This window comes from Malaya genurostris, chromosome 2 (assembly GCF_030247185.1).
Source record: "Malaya genurostris strain Urasoe2022 chromosome 2, Malgen_1.1, whole genome shotgun sequence".
NCBI classification, from domain to species: Eukaryota; Metazoa; Arthropoda; class Insecta; order Diptera; family Culicidae; genus Malaya; species Malaya genurostris.
Window position 1 is genome coordinate 298,174,415 of NC_080571.1, and position 21,259 is coordinate 298,195,673.

The window sequence follows — 21,259 nt, forward strand, 5'->3', positions numbered from 1 at the left end:
CATTTGCTGCGCTCCACACAAAGAGGACAGCGCCCTTCTTCTCAGTGTCAAGACAGGCAGACTTTGAGTGCGTGCTTGTGTTGAAAGAAGCTGGTGCGAGAGAATAACATTCTCTTCGCACGAATCGCTCTCACGTGCTCTCGCCTAAATACACCCAAGTGATCACTGGCGCGTGATGGTGAGCGAACACTTCTGTGAACTTCAATTAATAGAGAGTAGATCGGCTATGAAAAATTTGCAATGAAAACCGAAAATTTAACTATAAATTGTTTTATTTTGCTGATTTTGCGTGCCCCACGCTTCTTTTATGCAAACCATACACCAGAGTGCTTACTGGTGTGTACACCTCTGTGAAAGTATCTGCATCCACCTCAGAGAATTCTCTAGCACTTTGGTGCGATTCAGTGGAGGAGGTAAAAGGAAATAAACAAACGCACTCATGATGCGTGCACACTGTTTGTTGTTAATCGCTCCGCTTATCCAGCACTAGATTTACTTGAGTGTGATGTGGTTGACAGCAGCAGAAAAAGTGAGCGAATCTATTTAATACAAGCAAGAGGGGTCCACGCAAGCGAACTGGCTCAAATGTAAACGCGTAATATAAGTGCAAATATCAGATATATATTTGATGGGGTAAAAGTTACTTTACAAGGGATAATAATTAATACAAAACCTCACATACTCCCCACACCGAAATTTCCTTCAAATGGTAAAAGACATAGCTTACTAATAGACCTCTTGATTTCGCCTTTAGCAGTACGCAAGGTGGCCACACGTACAAGACCGTCCGGGCCCGGGTGAATCTTAACAACACGGCCTGTAATCCACGAACACGGAGGAAGATAGTCATCCTTAATCAAACATAATTGTCCGACAAGTAAATTAGGATGCGTCGAAGATGTCATTTTGTTTCTTTGCTGTAGGTTGTTTAAATATTCGCGACTCCATCTCTTCCAAAATACCTGTACATTTCTTTGGACCTGTTCCCACCTTGTCAACTTGTTAAAAGATGTTTCCGTGACATCAATGTCAGGAAGAGCATTTATCGGTCCTCCAACTATGAAATGTCCTGGTGTCAATGGCAAGGGATCAGATGGATCTGCTGATAATGGAGAGATAGGCCTTGAATTCAGACACCCTTCGATTTGTTTTAACATTGTAAGCATTTCTTCGTACGTAGGGATCGAAGCGCCAAGTATTTTCTTCATATGTTGTTTTACACTTTTGATTCCTGCCTCCCAAATTCCTCCGAAGTTGGGAGAACGAGGAGGGATGAACTTCCATTCCATCTCTTCAATAGTGCAGAATTTGTGAATTTCTGGTCCTATTTGTCTTTCAAAAATAGTAGTTAAGGCTTTAATCTCATTTCTTGAGCCAAGAAAATTTGTAGCATTGTCACAATAAATAGTATTACATCGTCCCCGCTGGCTGGTGAATCTTCTTAAGGCAGCAATAAACGCGGCACTAGACAGGCTGGTAACGAGCTCTAAATGAACTGCTCGAGTTCGCAAGCAGATGAATAACGCTACATATGCTTTTAGCGTTTTTTGCGTGCGAACAAAATTTTCCTTGATGATGAATGGTCCGCCAAAATCAACTCCACAGGTGTGAAACGATCTGCCAGGAGTTAGTCGAGCTTCAGGCATCTGTCCCATCCTTTGTTTTATAGTTATAGGATTGTTTCTAAAACAGGTCATACATTGGTGCACAATTTTGCGAACTAAACTTTTACCGTGTATCGGCCAATATTTCAATCTTAGTGCATACAAAAGACTTTGAGGCCCGATATGTAAATTTAGTTCATGGTATTGAACAGCAATCAACCATGTCACGTGGCATTGAGTGGGTAAGATTATTGGATGCTGTTGGTTGAAATCCAGTCCAGATGCCTGTAATCGCCCTCCAAGTCGAATTATTCCATCGCTATCCAAAAACGGGTTCATTGTTAATAATTTACTAGATCTGCTTATTGCTTTTCCTGTAGTTAAGTTCTTTAGCTCACCGGCAAAATGTTTCCTTTGAACTATCTTTATAATTTGGTTGTGCGACTGTTTCATCTCCTTTAAGGTAAGATGTCCGAATATGCGGTTCGCCTTACCTTTCAAACAGTTTCGTTTGAATCGTAAACAATATGCAATGATTTTTTGCAGTTTTAAAAAAGTAGAATGCCGATCAATGAAACTGTAATCTGGCTCATGTTTTGCAATTTGTGTCTGTTGGTTTGTAATTGTTGTTAATGTACTTATTGGTATTTTTGCCCAGGTACGGTTTTTTGTACGCAAAATGTTTGGACCTGTCCACCACATCGTAGTTTCTGTTAATTTTCTTGCTGAAACACCCCTTGAGATCAAATCGGCTGGATTTTCCTTCGATCGTACATGATTCCAATTTAGGAATGACGACAAAGAATTGATTTTCGCTACGCGATTGCTTATAAATGTAGGCCAAGACTTGGTAGGCCTAGCGATCCAATCTAAAGTAACCATTGAATCAGTCCAATAGTAAACTCCTTGTATATCCAAGGAAACAGATTTTCTTACTTTTGCCATCAACTCTGCCAGTAATGTGGCAGCCCGAAGCTCCAGTCTAGGAATCGTCCTATCTTCGTTTTCGCTCTTTTCGGCACATGGAGCTATGCGTGATTTAGCGCAAAGTAAGCTCACATGGACGTTCTCATGAACGATACTTCGGGTATATATTACAGCACCGTAGGCCCGGCTTGATGCATCGGAAAACCCGTGAAGCTCGATTGGACTACCGTTGTTGGTAACGTGCCGTGGAAAACTTATGCTGTGGAGCTCCTCTATTTGGTTGCAAAACCATTTCCATTCCTGAGAAACTTGATCAGGTAATGGCTCATCCCATTGCAGTTTCTTCGACCATATGCTCTGCATCACAAGTTTCCCGTGTACAATTATGGGACTTAAAATTCCTAGAGGGTCGTAGATTTTTTGGATTTCAGATAAAATGTTACGTTTAGTCATTCCAACTTGCACGTTGACTTCATTGCTAAAACTGAACCTGTCTAGTAATGTGTCCCAACGCAATCCCAAAATTTTCCCTATTTCCGATTCATTTTCGTTATCCGCTAAACTCTGTTCGTTTGATCTCCATTTATGAAGTTCGAATTTCGCACTGCTCATAATCTCAATGAGTTGGTCCTTTATTTCGATAAGCTTTTCCAGCTGATTGTGACCAGTCAATGCATCGTCCATATAAAAATCCTTCTGAATAATCCGACAAGCTTCTGGATACTTATGTTCGAAGTCTATAGCCAGCTGTTTAAGACATCGAGCTGCAATGAAAGGGGCCGAACAGGTACCGTATGTCACGGTCTTAAGGCGATACGTGTCCACTTTATCTTCAGGAGAAAAACGCCATAGTATGAGTTGTAGTTGTCGATCTTTTTCTTGCACTTCGATTTGTCTAAACATTTTCTTTATATCAACTGTCAGAACATACCGATGACATCTAAATCTTACTAGGATGTTGAAAATATCTTGTTGTAAGGATGGCCCCGTCATCATAACATCGTTTAACGACATTCCACTGGATGTCGTCGCTGATCCATTAAAGACAGTTCTCAATTTGGTGGTACTGCTTTCAGGTCTAAGCACGGCATGATGTGGAAAATAAAAGATAGGTCCATTCATTAAAATACATGAATCATCTAATCTCTCCATATGACCTAATTTCAAATAGTCGCTCATGAATTGTGTATATTCGTTCTTCAGTAAAAAGTCTTTCTCGAATCTTTTTTCTAATTGCAGGTATTTGTCAAGAGCCAAACTTTTGGAGTCACCGAGTTGAGCTACTTTTGATTTTAGCGGTAGCCTAACACTGAATTTGCCATCTTTGGTTCGACATGTTGTTTCCACGAACAGTTTTTCGCATAAACTATGTTCATCTGAGTTATCCGCACGCACGTCGTTGTTTGTGTTGCCGTTCATGAATCGGGTTACAGCAACATTAGCATTAATATGTGCTATCGTTCCACCAATTATCCATCCCAAAGTAGTATTTTGCATATATGGTAAGGATTTGCCAACTTCCTTATTTCCGTCGCGCAAGATGTCGAACATTACAGCTGAGCCAAGCAGTATATCAACTGCACTGCTGAGATGGAACCCGGGGTCCGCAAGGTTCACACCCAGCATATCCCATCCGTCTGTGTTCAAATCAGTTGATGGTAAAAATCCGGTGATTTTGTCTGTAACCAATGCTGGTATCGTTTTACGATAGTTGCTCAAACGTGATTTGAATGATATAATTGCCTTCTCTCGGATAGTTTGCGAATGTTGGCCAAACCCTGCTACTTGACAATAGGCCTGACTTGTACTAATTCCCGCTCGACGTATGAAGGAGCTGGTAACAAAATTTGATTGGGATCCGGAATCAATCAGCGCGCGACACACAACAGAACCGTTGTTTGTCATTACTACTATGGATGCGGTAGGAATAATCGTGTTATTTAAATGATCGTTCACTCCATCTATTACTGTAACAAGGTTTATTATACATATTAATTCAACAAGTTATATCGATAATTGCATTTTCTCTTTATTACTCACTATTTTCAACTCTGTTGGATGGGTGAAAATTCTTGATCGATGTTGACTGTTTTTCTCGATGTATCGACGTATGATGTTTGTGATCGCATTTAAGGCACCCTCTACTCCTACAAAATTCTGCATTGTGTCCTGGTCTCAAACAATTATAGCACAAAGAGGCTCTTTTAATCACTTTAATTTTCTCATCCAAGGATTTAGCCCTGTACTGATTACAACTACCGATGAAATGCGAAGATTTGAAGCAAACTTGACATCTCTGAGATCCAAAAGGTTTAGTTATAGTGAAAGTTTTTACTTCTGATTTGTACTTTTTTAGTAAATTGTTATTGGAATCAGTGGTAGATTTTCGTTTGAGAGGCATAGCATCCAACACTTGACATCTCTCCGACACGAACTTTTCCAATTGCTTATATTGCGGCGGAATGGATCCAGATACAACTGTCTCCCAGTTTCTGCGGGATTCGTGATCTAATTTATTGGACATTAGGTGGATTAGTAGCGCATCCCACGATGATACTGGCTGACTCAAATTTTCAAGGCACCGAAGATGCTTTCTGGCAGCATCAAACAGGTTTCTCAATCCGGTGGCTGATTCGAACTCTAATGATTTTAACTCAAATAACTCTCGTGTGTGTTTTTGAATTAGCAATTTCGGGTTGTTATATCTTTGTTCAATCATTTCATAAGCGATTTTATAGTTATCCTCGGTAATAGGTAAAGAGTCAATTAGTCCCAATGCTGCGCCACGGAGTGACAGTTTTAAGTACTCGAATTTTTGTATTACAGCTAGTGAATTTCGTCGATGAATTAACGCATTGAATTTATCGAACCATTCCAGCCAGTTTTCTCCATGGCCAGAAAATATTGGGAGATCAACAGTTGGAAGTCTCACAGAATCCTTGCTAGCTATATTGCAGTTAGTATCTTCTGAATCCTTGGATGCAATTTTTCTCTCGAATGCAGTTAAGCCATTGATATAGTTGATTTCCACTTCTACTCGACTCAAACTCTCGTCGGGATTCCATTGCTCTAACGTACTTTGCGCTTGATCGTAAGATTTGTAGCACTCCTTAAGCATGTCACGTCGAGTTTGAAGTGCCATCCTATCAGCTTGGAAAATTTCCATAGTGTTGATGATACCGGTCATTCTGGACACGCCATGATCCCTTTGCACTGTGATGCGATCGTAGTCCGTCTGCCCAATGTCCGTAAGTGGGCTAGTTGGACTTATCTGTTCACTGTTTGTTTCAATATTGGACATTTTAGCATCTGTGAACCGTATAGAAACATAACTTGTTAGAATCGTGATTTTAATTTTCTTTAGAATTAGACGAGGTTGGAGACAATTTTTTCTTTTAATCACAACCGTTTTGTTTTCATCCAATTTTCCAGCAGCACTGCCGTATAAAATTTTTGTTGGCTAATGTGAGTGATTATTTGCCGATCTGTTAATCAGCCATTTTGTTTGACCAACCCAAACGTTAAAATTTTCTCGCCCGTCAGCAAAAATATAGAATCGACCCAAGTGCCGAGATTTTAGTTCATGTTTATGTCTCGCATTTGCAATTATTATTAATTCGACCCGAGCGTCGTAATTCTCTCTGCTAACCCACGCGTCAGCAATAACATCAAATCGACCCAAGCGTCAACTTCATTTTTTTTTTTTGTTTAAACCTGCAATCTCGCTATCCCGAGTTCTGCTAACACTCATATTAGCCATCAACATGTATTAACTCCTCTCTGTAATGCGTAGAAATGAAATTGAAATTACCTGAGGCCGAACCCCAATCCGGCTCGAAGGACCACTTATGTTTGTTGTTAATCGCTCCGCTTATCCAGCACTAGATTTACTTGAGTGTGATGTGGTTGACAGCAGCAGAAAAAGTGAGCGAATCTATTTAATACAAGCAAGAGGGGTCCACGCAAGCGAACTGGCTCAAATGTAAACGCGTAATATAAGTGCAAATATCAGATATATATTTGATGGGGTAAAAGTTACTTTACAAGGGTTAATAATTAATACAAAACCTCACACACACTTTATATAACAGTGGTGTATTTATGTGAAAGAGAAGAGCTCTCGTTGAAATTGTCAGTGCGAGGGGAGAAATTTAGCTTACTCTACGTCACACAGAGGAGATGAACATCTCTGGAATTATAAAAGGCCGCCGGAATATGAAACATTATAAAATATATGGGGCGGAAATTGACCACAAAGATCATTGGTTTTTCACATTTTACTGTACAGAGAGGTACGTACCTAGAGCGGGGGGCCCTGGTCTCTCTCTCAATCAAAAATATAAACAAGAAAAAAAGGTTCAATGAAGGTTATAGGGCCGTTGATCCTGATGATTACACCGTGAGAGATTGTTTTTAAGGCCACTGCCCCTGACAGTGTCAAAACTACATAAAATGGAGGTTAAAACTGGGGCAAAAAACGACAACAATAATATATAAAATTGTACTGGAAGAACGGAAAGATTCCGCAGATGAAAAAGATATCCTGCTGCTGGATCCCGCACATACCTATTCAAAAATAAAAAGACGAACGCAAGCGCACTTTGAATACATGTTTGGCTGGAGCCATTGTTATGAACCTGAGAAAGAATGATTACCCGACAATGGTCTGAATTCGACACGAGTGCTTTCAAACGACACGAGTGCCTTATGGGAGCTTCAATGGGTCGGAAAATGCCACCGTGTTCACCTGATTTGGCTTCCTCGAACTATTACCTGTTTCCATACCTCAAATCATCTCGTTTTGAAATTTTAGACCACTACTTCCGGAACCTGAAATCGAAACCAAATAGCCAAAGACACGTGGGTATCATTCTCGATCGAGAGATCTGCCTACCTCTGGGCAAGTTTTACGATTTTTATTGTCTCAAGAAACATGGCACTGCACTAGTACGTAGTATTCTTGAATACGAAGTTACAGCTCATGTTCACATCGGTCCTGGATGAATCGTCTTCAATTGCCACGTTACGAGAATCGCTGTGCTCTCATCAATCTACCGACTCTGCAAAAAAGCCGAGTACTTCTTCAACTCTAATAGAAGTCAATATAGAAACATAAACGTGTATTTTAGTTGGAGATTTTGAGCACTCAAAATTCTATATTTCTGGAACCAGAAACTAGATTCGGATGATACTTTTCATTTGAATCCATTCTATCATTTGTGAAAATCGGCCTAGTCATCTCAGGCAAATCTATGTACGTTCTGTTTTAGAATTTTTTGGCCGCTAATTCCGGAACCGAAAACAAGAAGCCGTTAAAGCGAAGTTTGTATAATAACCAGCCAATAAAATCTTGTAATTGAAACAGTTTTGAACCAAGAAGAGAAATTTTTTTTCTATTTTGGTTGCATCGTTTCTTCTAATGACGATTTATAATTTTCAACACACATCACTCTGTATTTCCGGACCTAGAAGTTGGATCTCGATTAAATGGAATGTCGTATGGAATAACTACATCTATCAAGTTCGTAAAATAGGTTAAGCTATACCTGAGAAATCAGTATGAGTTCTATTTCGATGTTTTTGACCGCTTTTTCCTGTGCTTCCGGAACTGGTGAAGTCAAATGGATCATCCCGAAATAAAATCCTAGGTACGGACTGGAGTACAGGAACAGAAAAAGTCAGGGAAATTTCGGTTGAAATATCAGTGAATGTTAGTTTGAGTATAAAAAAAAATTATATAAAAAAGTAAAAATCTTCCGAGATTGGTAGAATCATAAATAAAATATTTGATTTATGGTAGATTGGAGGATTCTATCAAGGAAAAAATTGTTGGTTTTCAGAAAGTTTCAATGGTTTATGTTGGAATTTAAGGGAGACTTGTTCTTAGCTAGTTCTTTATATTTGATTAACACGAAGTTTTAAATATACATATCTTCTATGTAAAACTAAAGTTTTATTCCGAGTTTAAACGAAAATCAGCATGAATACGTACCTTTTCTTTATCAATTCGAACAGATTTTCGAACCAATCGGTTGAGGGTGGCATTAATTCGGAATCGGTTGTTGCACTGAGGTCTGTACTTATTTATTCGGAATTCGTAGTATATTCCACATGGAAATCTTTCCCACCCACTCGTATTTGATTCGGAATTCATTCTGAGTTAATATTGTGGATCATGTTGAGCAACGGAATCAAGACCATGATTAATAATTTATTTAATAGCCATGATCCAGATCAGTTTAACAATATTTTTTTATGAATAGCTGAAGTAACCTAATCGTTGCATCCAGATCACTTGAAATGAACCAAAAGAGAGAATGTCACAAGCTTCGGAGAAAAATGCTTTGAACATGATTGTTCCATCATCAACCGGTTCAGCTGTCATTTCCGGATCACCGATGAAACGGAAACTATTTGAAAACAAACCGACAATATTGTGATGTGACGTGTAATAACAGAGCGCTACTTTCTTTTCTCTGTCAATTTCGCATTTAAATAGCCCTTTTTTCACGTATTAACGAATCAGGACAAATCCACCGCAAGCAACCCCATCGGTGTTACACTTCAAAGCTTTTGCCGGCGATCGACGTTTCCTGAAGATTAAAAGTTCCTTCTGTCCTCATTTTTTTCCTATCGCTTCTCCCGTTTTTTTTTCGACTGCTCGGTATCATCCCACAACCCATTGATTGTACCAACAATAAGCGAGTACAATAAAGTTTTTTCAGCCGAGCAAGTGAACGCCAAGTAAAATGGGTTAAAAATTATTCCCAATAATGATAGTACATATACGGCCGACGAAGGGGAACAACAGACGAACGCACACCGGGATAGCTCTTTATTAACCCCAAATTAGAGTACTTTCGGCAGCGAAGCAGAAGTGTCGAATGTACCAAAGCAGAAGCCGCCTTCTGTGGTGCGATGCAGCAGCCGGCATATGGGGGTTGAGTCCGGGGCGGTGATCCGTTTTTCTAGGTGAGCTTACAGCAGCAAAATGAATCCTTTTTCCTATCGGAAAAGATACACTAGAATACGAAATTAGAATCAGAAATGGTTTGTGACATTTACAACAGGATCAAAAATGTATGATCAAATTTACAGATTGTTGGTTTGAATGAGAAAGTTGAAACGAAACAACCGTCGGTAGAATAAACGATGAAAATCGCGATCGCATTTTTATAAAAAAAAATTCCCTCCCCAAACCAGATATCCATCACACTTTGGGGTAAACTTAATGTAAAACAAAATTTCTAATTATAATTTGTATTGTTTTTTTCTCTTATCTGACATCCGAAAGTATCTCTAGCTCAAGCCAATAAACCAACGTTTTAACGGGTCTGTGTACAACGTTCAGTTGGGGCAATATTTTTATTTGAATTTAATTTTAGCAGTAAGCTCGAACCATAAATCCTGAATAAGCGTAGCGCTTGACCACAGCAATTAAACCAGATAGTCTCCGGTCAACTTTGTTGCCCTGGTGATAAATAATGGGACCCACGTACGTATACAAGTCCTCATAAAAAGCAAGTTTCGCTCGTTGGTTTTAATGTACCCAACGGTGTTTATTTTTCATAGCCCAGCTTTTGTATCAGTCTCCACGTCGTGAATGTTTATTCAACGAGATGTCAGTTTCAACTCAATATTTTTATAGTTTGGACTTGTAAAATGGCCGATTTCTTGACTGCGAAACGACGGTTAGCTCACAACTGTATTTTCTTTTCAAAATAATTTGAAACAAGACATCAATCAAACTGCTTCCAAGACAACTCATTTTCGGTTCATCATTCGGAGACAATTGCGGGTGTCCCGTGGTGACTCCGGCCCGATTATCCAGTACAACGATGCATCTGCAATAATTGAGCGTGCAGTTCTCGACATAATAGAGGCTACCTGGTCGAAGAAGTCAGAAAAAAAGACGATCCGTATACATCTGAAGCTCCGACTGAAACGGACTGGTCCTATTATTTCCTTCACAATAGCGTTCTAACCAAAATAACTACAATGCTTTGTCGGCTGCTACTTCGGTTATTAGGCATCATCCTAAACATAACAACTTTATCTGTGCTCCGGATGAGCTGCTGCAGTTGCATCTTTCGCCAGCAGCGATCATCGAGCGTGCCGAAGAAAGTCGCCTATGGGTGATTCCTTCTATTGACCATCTATTCTAAAAATATTTTTAATTTATCATCTCGATGTTTGATACAAAGGAAAACCACGGCGAAGAAATAGAGGAGTGGTTTGATGACAGCTTCTATTCAGCGAGGTTTTTTTTTGCTGAGGGGAAAATCCGACAAACTTGGTGTGAGCGGTTCATTTGTGATGTTTGTTTGCGACTTTGTGGTGCATCTGGTTTGGCTGCCGGGGTGCTGCTGGAGTTTACTTACTGCTACACCTTTTCCCCGGCCGCTGCAAGAACACGTGTCCACCGGTATCACTCGAGACGAGAATAAATATTTTATTGGATTAAGTTTGAATGAAACTGAAATGAAAAGCTGTGGTTTTATGAGATGTCCATCGCGACAAAGTCACTTCTTGTGTATATTTCCGATGTCTGGTGGAATCGAAATGGAGACGGATTATCTGAAAACCATAACGGTCTATTTACAATAGATATAGACGTCAGGCAAGGATTCATTGAATTATAGGTTATAAAATCTTTTGTTTATTGGTCATATGAAAACTATGGCATCAAGAGTTGCGCACCAACTAAGCTCATCGTAACCTCGTACAAAACATTGAAACACAATAATATCGAGAAAAGATGGATGTTGATTTTTGCATATTGCTGCTTGAATTTAGATTTGATTTAGGCTTTGAACTATTTTTCAAATCATTTTAACTTTTGGTTAAAATATGACATTTCGATAATGTAGTTAAATTTAATTAAAACTACGACTCAATTAAAAGTTTGGCGTTTGACTCTCATTTCATCCCACACTCCCCCACACCAAAAAGCTCAACAAGAAGCCCCCTGGTAATGGACGCAACTAATCTCAGTTCATTAACACTGGCAAAATTTTAATACTAACAAAAAAAACAAGATGAACTGAGATTGAAACAATTTATTATAAGATGTGCAATTAACTAATTTATTGATGTGGAATCCCGTGGAAATAAGTTTCCTTTTAAGGGATCCACGTTTAATATCTAAATTTGAATAATATAATACTGTTGACGTTTAACTAACATTGATATACAGATAGATTACGATTGTTTAAACTTTACGCTTATTGTATAAAAATTTCATTCAGTCTTTGTCTAAAGTAGTGCTACAATCTTGATCTAAATATGGTACGGATGTTGATTTGTTGTATGTCAAAAGGAAGTGCAATAAATTTTGTAGGACCAACAAACAGAATACGCCTTTGTGGTTGTTCGAATGCGTTGCAAGTTGCCATTACGGCGCGTCGCGTACAAATGGTTTGGAGTTGAAAACTGTATGTTACGATGTGTCTGGATGGTCCCAGACTGATACAAGATAATTAAGTTGTGAGTGAATATAAGCATAGTAGTAGTTTAAAAGTGCACGCCGAGGAACATATGATCGCACTCTCCACATGATACCACAGTAAGATGCGAAACGCTTTTCAACAAATCTTATATGATGAGTCCAAGATAACGTAGGGTCAAGATGTATGCCCAGGTATTTAAAGCATTTTACATTTTCAATCACGTAATCTGTTAGCTTCGGGTTGTCATGAATTGGTAACACTTTTCGCATGGAACGAAAAATCATATATATTTCGTTTTAAGTAAATTCAATGACAATAAATTAGCGTTGAGATATTTGTCAAGGACATCTAGGTCACTGTTCATCGAGCTTATAATGGTACTGATATTATGATAGGGATAAAATAAGGCTGTATCATCGGCAAAGAGTCTTGGAGTACCGTTAAGATTCAAGTTGCCTAAATCATGTATGTATAAGAGAAATAATAAAGGTCCTATAGCGGGTTGCTACGTTCCCCTTCAATGGATACAAATGGTCGTTTTTCTTGGTTAAGCCGAATGAGATTTTCAAAATTTTCCAAAATTTTGAGAGAGGTGTATTGGTAAGCAAGTTTTCGTAAAACAATTGTTTACTCTTTTTTTTCAAGGTATCAACTTTTTTAGAGATATGTAGAAGCATTTGCTTGAGATGTAAATCTGTCGGATTACTTTTGACGCGCTGGAGATAGTTACTCTTTATTTTTATCAGAGTCCAAAGATCAAAAGACATCCAAGGACAGTAAGAACCCTTCACTTTGATAGTTTTTGTTACTGTTCTGCTATAACGCTCAAGTAAGTGATTGTATGTATACATTATTGATTGAAGTATAGATTCTGCATTTTCATTGATATCAATACTGTTCATAAAACTTGAAAATTCGCGATTAATTTGACGACGATTAATGACCTTTTTTGTCAGTAACATTGGATCTTTTTCAACAAAAAGCTCAATAGTTGATAATACTTGTGAATGATCACTAAGGTTATTAAAAATAGTGTCATTTCGTACTCGATTTACGTCGTCAAGTTTACATAAAACATGGTCAAGTATGTTGTTACTAGTTGGTCGAATAGGAAAACAGTTTGTACAAATAAAACTGTAAGAATCTAACAGTGCCCTATATCTTGTCACAATGTTGTGGTTAATCATATTAACTGGGACATTCACATCACCTACAATAAATCACGAACGTTTAGGTTGGACTTCATACATAAAACTTTCTAAATATACAAAAAAATCATTAAACTCATAACTGGGCAGGCGATATACTCCATGAACATCATAAAACTGTCCTTTGACACACAGTTCAATGTGTATGTGATGGAACCCATCAAGAGTATGAACTTTAATAAGTCTATGTTGAATGTTTTGTTTCACATATACGGCTAATCCACCACTAGAGTGATTCCTGCAAGCAAAATAGGCTCTATATTGTGGTATTTCGTGAAGGATGCAGTTTTCATTTTTATGCCATGTCTCTCCAATAACGATAACGTCTATAGAAGTTTTACAATTCTCTAGGTCCTGTAGAATTACGTCAAACTTGGACAGTTCATTTATACCTCTAACATTCCACTGTAAAATTTTTAACGTTTGTTTATCATTACTAACGTAGCTATCATTGAAATTATAAATATTGTCGAGGGAAAAGTTTTTTCTGATTTGTGTTGTCCATTTAATTAATAAAAATATAAAAGTTAAAAAAGAGTTGAAAAAGTTAAAAAAACAATATTCAATTTCTTTTTCGTTTGGGAGCTATTTGTTCTGGCGATGAGACAACAGAATTATCTAGTTTATATAGATCAAAAATGCGTGCAATGTCTAGTTCACAACTGATTTTGTCTATTTTTGAATTATTTTCTTTTTTCACTAAGATTATCCCTCTGCGACTAGGCCATACATATTTAATATTCAATGACCTCTGCTGTTCCCGCATTTCCCTTAGTAACTCCAAGGAGTAAGCCGACAACTCTTCACGAATTGCGACTCTCATTTCTGTACCATTGATGCTCATTGAACTGTCTACTGCCGTTGTAAGCAAGGGACTATACTCCTGCTTCTTATTCAGCAACGCATCTTTCATACTTTCCGTTTTGAAAGCAACTCTAATTGGAACAACAGCATTATCCTTCCGTCTAACACTTCACATAGGATAAATAAAAACGAGAACACGATTTTTTGGTTCAAAATTAACTTTATTCATCAACGTAATCTCCATCAAGAGCAATGCAATCATTCCAGCGCTGCTCTAACATTTCAATACCACGTTTGTAGAACGATTTACCTTTTGCCTCGAAATAGACCACAGTTTCAGCGATAACCTCTTCATTCGTGCGAATTTTTTTACCGGTGAGCATTTTTATCAGGTTTGCGAACAGTCAGTAGTCGCTGGAGGGCCAAATCTGGCGAATACGGTGGATGTGGGAGCAATTCGAAGTTCAATTCATGTAGTTTTGTCATTGTTTGGATTGACTTGTGACACGGTGCGTCGTCTTGATGAAACAAAACTGTTTTCTTTGTCATATGCGGTCGTTTCTTTGCAATTTCAGCCTTTGAACGTCATATAATATTCACTGTTAATGGTATTTCCTTTCTCAAGATAGTCGATAAATACTACACCACGCACATCCCAAAATACCGAGACCATAACCTTTCCAGCCGATTGTCGATGCTCTCGGGCGCTTTGGATGACGTTCACCAGTTGTCCACTCAGATGACGATCGTTTAATTCCGGAGTGAAGTGAAGAATCCATGTTTCATCCATTGTCACATATCGATGCAAAAATTTTGGTTACGTTTAAACATGGCCAAACACTGCTCAGAATCATCAACAGGTTCTCGTTTTTGGTCAACAGTGAGCAAATGCGGCACCCACTTTGAATAGAGCTTTCTCATAGTTAAATGCTCATGCAATATAAAGCCAACACGTTCTTTTGATATCTTTACGATATCAGCTAACTTACGCAATTTCACTTTTCGATCGTTCAAACCGATTTTGTGATTTTGTTTTTTCAGTTTTTTGGTGTTACAGCCTCATTCGAACGTCCACATCATTGGTGACGTCGTATCATCGGTGTCTCTATGACCACGTTTGAAGTCAGCAAACCAGCATTTAATGTTGTTTCTGATTAAGCGGAGTCTCCATAATACTTTTCAAGTTTCGCTTGAATGGTTTTTTTCCCATCAAGAAGCAGTATAAAATTGAAACACGAAATTGTTTTTGATCCATTGTTCTGAACGTAACAAAAGTAGCGTCTCTCTTAGAACAATAACTCACAAACAAATGAATAAAATATCATAAAATTTTTACAGCTGTCTTTTAAAAGTTAGTATTAACTAACTTGCTTAAGCAACTAACTGCTTGAAGCACTGACGAGACGAAGGTGAAACGCGAAGAAATAGAAACAAAATATGTGCTTTTTGAACAAACCAACAAAACCCCTAAATGTTCACATTCTGCGACGGCCAGTAATAAGCCGTCATTCGTTTACGCCTGAGACGTCAGAAATAATATAGCACTTGTGCAATATTATTTGAGGGTTGCATAAATAGTGCAAACTTTGCGTCTGCTTAGCGGTTTAAGTTGAACTGCTAGGCACGAGATGGCAGTTCAGATTGAACTGCTTTAAGCACTGACGAGCCGAAGGCGAAACGCGAAGAAATAAAAACAAAATATGTGCTTTTTGCACAAACCAACAAAACCCCTGAATGTTAAAAAAAGATGACTGCAATCAAACTAGCGCCATCTATGTGTTAGGCCCGGGACTTTTCAGCCCATGCGTTAATTGAAAGTGAAAGTAAACTAAGAGAAACTGTCATTTGCAATTGCGACCTTTTTAATGTTCATCGAGAGCTGGCCTCAACAATTCTATCACATTTTGCATCTACATGGATATCTAACATTATTAAGGGGTTACATATCTTCCGTCTCGAGAGAAGATGACCAATTTATTGATTACTTTAATTCATTGTGCTATTTCTAAGCAATCCGAAAATACATCATGTTTGATTTTTGAATCACTTCAAAATGGGTAATTTTCTACCCATTTTCTCTTCGTTCCCTCATGTAAAACCGTGTAATGAACCACCCAATTTTTAGCACATATTTGCTTTACCCATTATTGAGAAAATTCTATTTACCTATTAAATAAATTTTTCTAGTTTTGTCGAAAATGGGACGAAGATTCTACATAAATGGGAACTTTATTTTAATAGTGAAGATCTGATTTTTTTTGCAAGATATTTTTCAGTGTAGGAAAATAAATATCAAACTTTTTAAATATAATAATGCTCTCGAGCAGGGATATTTTTGAAAACTACAAAATAACTACTCGGCTGTCAGATTTTAACAAAAGATAAAATAATTTGAGAGATGATCCACAGCCTCTGTTCGCATTTAGCGGTTTTAGTACCGTATGGGTACCAGTCTGTGCTGAGTGCAATTGACTGTTTCCTGTTTTTCTTACGTTTTATCACATCCAGAGTACTTCCATTGGCTCGATGGTATATCCGAGTTTGTGAAAATTTCGATTACGAGTCCATTTTCAGGGAATGGGTGGAATAGTTTTCCATTCTGGTATAGTTACTTGGAGTATGAATTTTTAATTTTTAGTTGGTTTGACATAAAGTCGTCATAACGATCATAGCACTGTGTTGAACGTTCTCTAAGGCCATATTCAGGATTGTTCTAGCTCTAAATGCATACTTCATGTCAGCTTTGAAAGTCAAATTAAAAATTAGAACAAAACAATCGATATTTCGTTCGAATGTTTACAAACCGCGATTGCGTCCGCTATCCTTTTATTTTGTATCACTTTTTTTTTAAAACGGCTTCAACCTTTTTGATCGTTCACCGGGGGGCACCATACTTAATTTCGTTTTCCTTCCAGTCTACGTCGTCTCATAATGATTTTCAAAATTTTGGAAGAAACTACTTGATTTCAAATCCATATAACTTTTGGTTGACATGAGACATGAGTCAAGAGAAATATCGGGGCATAGTCAAAGGAAATGTTGAGTAAAACCCAATTCGAAAAGTATGACAGTAATCTTAGAATAAGTTTACAGTTTACTGAAATAGCCCCTTTTTGCGTTGGCTTGTAGTTCCATCATGATTGTCATAGGTAACAAGTGATTTGCACGGGATTCTTGTATCCTGACCGAAAGTCACACAAGAAGGTATAGGCCTCTTCAAGCGCATGCGTAACAAACGTACGCCATTTAGAATATCGGGGAAAACGTTCTTCCACTTTAATTTTTCGATAGAGAAAATCTCTCCGTATTGGGACATAGTTTTGCGTATAAAAGGATCGAAGACACTTGAGGGAAGATCAAGCACACGCACTTCTATAGCACTATCTTCCATATATACAGGAATGTTATACTCAATGTTTTCGTGCTCCGCATAGGGCACATTGTTATTGTCTTTTGCGAATTGAAATGCACCCAACTCTTTATAAAACTGGATGTAAACAACATTATTTGTCTTATTGCATTGAAGTAAATGCACACGTTTAATGTCAAGCTGCATTTGCTCCTTATGCAAACCTTCAAGTTCTCGTATCGAAGGTTGTATTTTGCACTGCCTGAAGTCAACAATAATTGTATTCTTTCGTAGCGGCGGTAGCTTTTGGTTCACTCATTCCGAGGTCGTTCTATTTTTCACTACACAATACTGAACTTGGTTTCTTCCGTCTCGAAGGTAAGCGGATTTGTTTTATCGACTGACTTGGAGAGATGAGAAAGCGAACTGACGAAACAATTGGTCAAACAGGAATCGAATTTGATCAATTTTTGACTATAATTGCTCGTGCATTACTTGAACTATAAAATACAGGGTGATTTTTTAAGAGCTTGAGAACTTTTTTAAACAATAAAACGCATAAAATTTGCAAAATCTCATAGGTTCTTTATTTTAAACGTTAGATTGGTACATGACATTTACTTTTTGAAGATAATTTCATTTAAATGTTGACCGCGGCTGCGTCTTAGGTGGTCCATTCGGAAAGTCCAATTTTGGGCAACTTTTTCGAGCATTTCGGCCGGAATAGCCCGAATTTCTTCGGAAATGTTGTCTTCCAAAGCTGGAATAGTTACTGGCTTATTTCTGTAGACTTTAGACTTGACGTAGCCCCACAAAAAATAGTCTAAAGGCGTTAAATCGCATGATCTTGGTGGCCAACTTACCGGTCCATTTCTTGAGATGAATTGTTCTCCGAAGTTTTCCCTCAAAATGGCCATAGAATCGCGAGCTGTGTGGCATGTAGTGCCATCTTGTTGAAACCACATGTCAACCAAGTTCAGTTTTTCCATTTTTGGCAACAAAAAGTTTGTTAGCATCGAACGATAGCGATCGCCATTCACTGTAACGTTGCGTCCAACAGCATCTTTGAAAAAATACGGTCCAATGATTCCACCAGCGTACAAACCACACCAAACAGTGCATTTTTCGGGATGCATTGGCAGTTCTTGAACGGCTTCTGGTTGCTCTTCACTCCAAATGCGGCAATTTTGCTTATTTACGTAGCCATTCAACCAGAAATGAGCCTCATCGCTGAACAAAATTTGTCGATAAAAAAGCGGATTTTCCGAATGGACCACCTAAGACGCAGCCGCGGTCAACATTTAAATGAAATTATCTAAAAAAAGTAAATGTCATGTACCAATCTAACGTTTAAAATAAAGAACCGATGAGATTTTGCAAATTTTATGCGTTTTATTGTTTAAAAAAGTTCTCAAGCTCTTAAAAAATCACCCTGTATGTGTTGATAAGCTGAAACGACGCAATTCAACGAAAACCTTCTACGATTTTCATTTAGCTTCAATACGCATTTTTTATCTAGAACACTTTCAATGTTGCAAACATTTTCATAAAGTAATTACCTCGATTTTGGTATAATTTTCAGGAAATGTTAATGTAAAACTTTAAAATGAGTAAAAGGATCACAATAAAGCTATGTACATTCATACTCAAACTAAAGGGTGATTTTTTAAGAGCTTGAGAACTTTTTTAAACAATAAAACGCATAAAATTTGCAAAATCTCATCGGTTCTTTATTTTAAACGTTAGATTGGTACATGACATTTACTTTTTGAAGATAATTTCATTTAAATGTTGACCGCGGCTGCGTCTTAGGTGGTCCATTCGGAAAATCCGCTTTTTTATCGACAAATTTTGTTCAGCGATGAGGCTCATTTCTGGTTGAATGGCTACGTAAATAAGCAAAATTGCCGCATTTGGAGTGAAGAGCAACCAGAAGCCGTTCAAGAACTGCCCATGCATCCCGAAAAATGCACTGTTTGGTGTGGTTTGTACGCTGGTGGAATCATTGGACCGTATTTTTTCAAAGATGCTGTTGGACGCAACGTTACAGTGAATGGCGATCGCTATCGTTCGATGCTAACAAACTTTTTGTTGCCAAAAATGGAAGAACTGAACTTGGTTGACATGTGGTTTCAACAAGATGGCGCTACATGCCACACAGCTCGCGATTCTATGGCCATTTTGAGGGAAAACTTCGGAGAACAATTCATCTCAAGAAATGGACCGGTAAGTTGGCCACCAAGATCATGCGATTTGACGCCTTTAGACTATTTTTTGTGGGGCTACGTCAAGTCTAAAGTCTACAGAAATAAGCCAGTAACTATTCCAGCTTTGGAAGACAACATTTCCGAAGAAATTCGGGCTATTCCGGCCGAAATGCTCGAAAAAGTTGCCCAAAATTGGACTTTCCGAATGGACCACCTAAGACGCAGCCGCGGTCAACATTTAAATGAAATTATCTTCAAAAAGTAAATGTCATGTACCAATCTAACGTTTAAAATAAAGAACCGATGAGATTTTGCAAATTTTATGCGTTTTATTGTTTAAAAAAGTTCTCAAGCTCTTAAAAAATCACCCTTTATTATTCGACTTTCAACATCTTTATATCTAACAGACTTCTAAATAGTATCACTGAAGAAGGATGTAATTAACATCCGAAACACGTATCTGTATTATTTCGTCTGTTATACTTTGTTTTATGACATATATAATATTAATGGAATTCAATTGTATTTCGAATTAGTACTTTTATTTTACTTTGAAATTACAGTTCCAGTTACAATTAGTGATCTTTATACAGTAATATATGAGTATTTCTCAAAATACTAGCACCGATACTACTAAATAAGTAGGAGACAATAAATCGAAATAACAACTGAGGTAATGTTAGGCGATCATTTCGCAGCACCCTACTAAAACAAATATTCCGCATCAATGCGTCATGAAATATAAACCCTCGGTTCAGTTGAATCACGCCGCGTTTGAACCGAATGTCGGACAAACAAAACATCACTCGGCAAATGCAACTGAAACAGGAAAACTTAACATATTCGCAACACACGCACCATCAACAAACACAACATGACCGGCTTGCACCGCACATAAACATGCTTTCGCTTATCTGCCGAAAGCCCCCTGCCTATGCTCTCCCTCCTCTCTGGCAATGTTTCGCTTCAAACCTGAACCCATCATCATCCATTACCTGAACAGCAGCAGCAGCAGCAGCAACGTTATTCATTTCGTTTTCACGCTTCGTTCGGCTTCGTAACCTCCGCGCACCGTAATATGGCTTTATTATCTTGGTTGATCCTGGCAAACCGATCGCGACCATGGACGGCCAGAGGCAACGGCACTACCGATTCATCCATCCATTGCGCGCTTCCAGCACACCCATACTGCCACGAACGAAAGCTACCAGCTGCCGCGGGACTGCCACCTCTCATTTCTGTTTTTATCCACGATTGTTGCGCTAGGCTGCGCTTACACTCACTCGCGCACACCCATCAAACTCCGCCCTTTATTTTCACACCTCTGGATAAAGTTTATACCTACACATTCCCGTGTGGCGCAGCTGCGTTATTTGTAGAATGGGAATGTTGTTTTGTTGTATTCGTTTTTTTGTTGGTGTTTCATTAAACCGGAGAGGCAATTAACTTTTAGTACGACGTAAGGGGACTTAATTCAATTTTCGCAGTATTTTGGTAAGTTTAATGTAAACACAATTTGAAATTACAGGAGATTATTTGAGGTGGTAACTCTATTTCGTTCAACGTATAAGCCTCCCAATAAGGATTGCTCGTCAGGTCGTCGATATTTGAAAAACTTCTGGACGTAGTGTTCAAATGCATGTCTTATATATGAAGAACTTCATCTTTTGCTATGCTTTTTTACTTCTTAGGTTGTCTAGGCACCCACTTT

General features: G+C 38.2%; 1 protein-coding gene across 1 annotated transcript; it reads right to left on the reverse strand.

Moving 5' to 3' along the window:
* Window positions 1-2,193: 2,193 nt before the first annotated feature.
* Window positions 2,194-14,101, reverse strand: LOC131429285 (uncharacterized). Its single transcript, XM_058593336.1, has 4 exons — window positions 14,020-14,101; window positions 4,572-5,840; window positions 2,541-4,498; window positions 2,194-2,460 (listed from the first exon to the last, which is right to left on the reverse strand). The coding sequence occupies exons 1-4, from the start codon at window positions 14,099-14,101 to the stop codon at window positions 2,194-2,196; spliced, it is 3,576 nt and encodes a 1,191-aa protein (XP_058449319.1).
* Window positions 14,102-21,259: the final 7,158 nt, after the last annotated feature.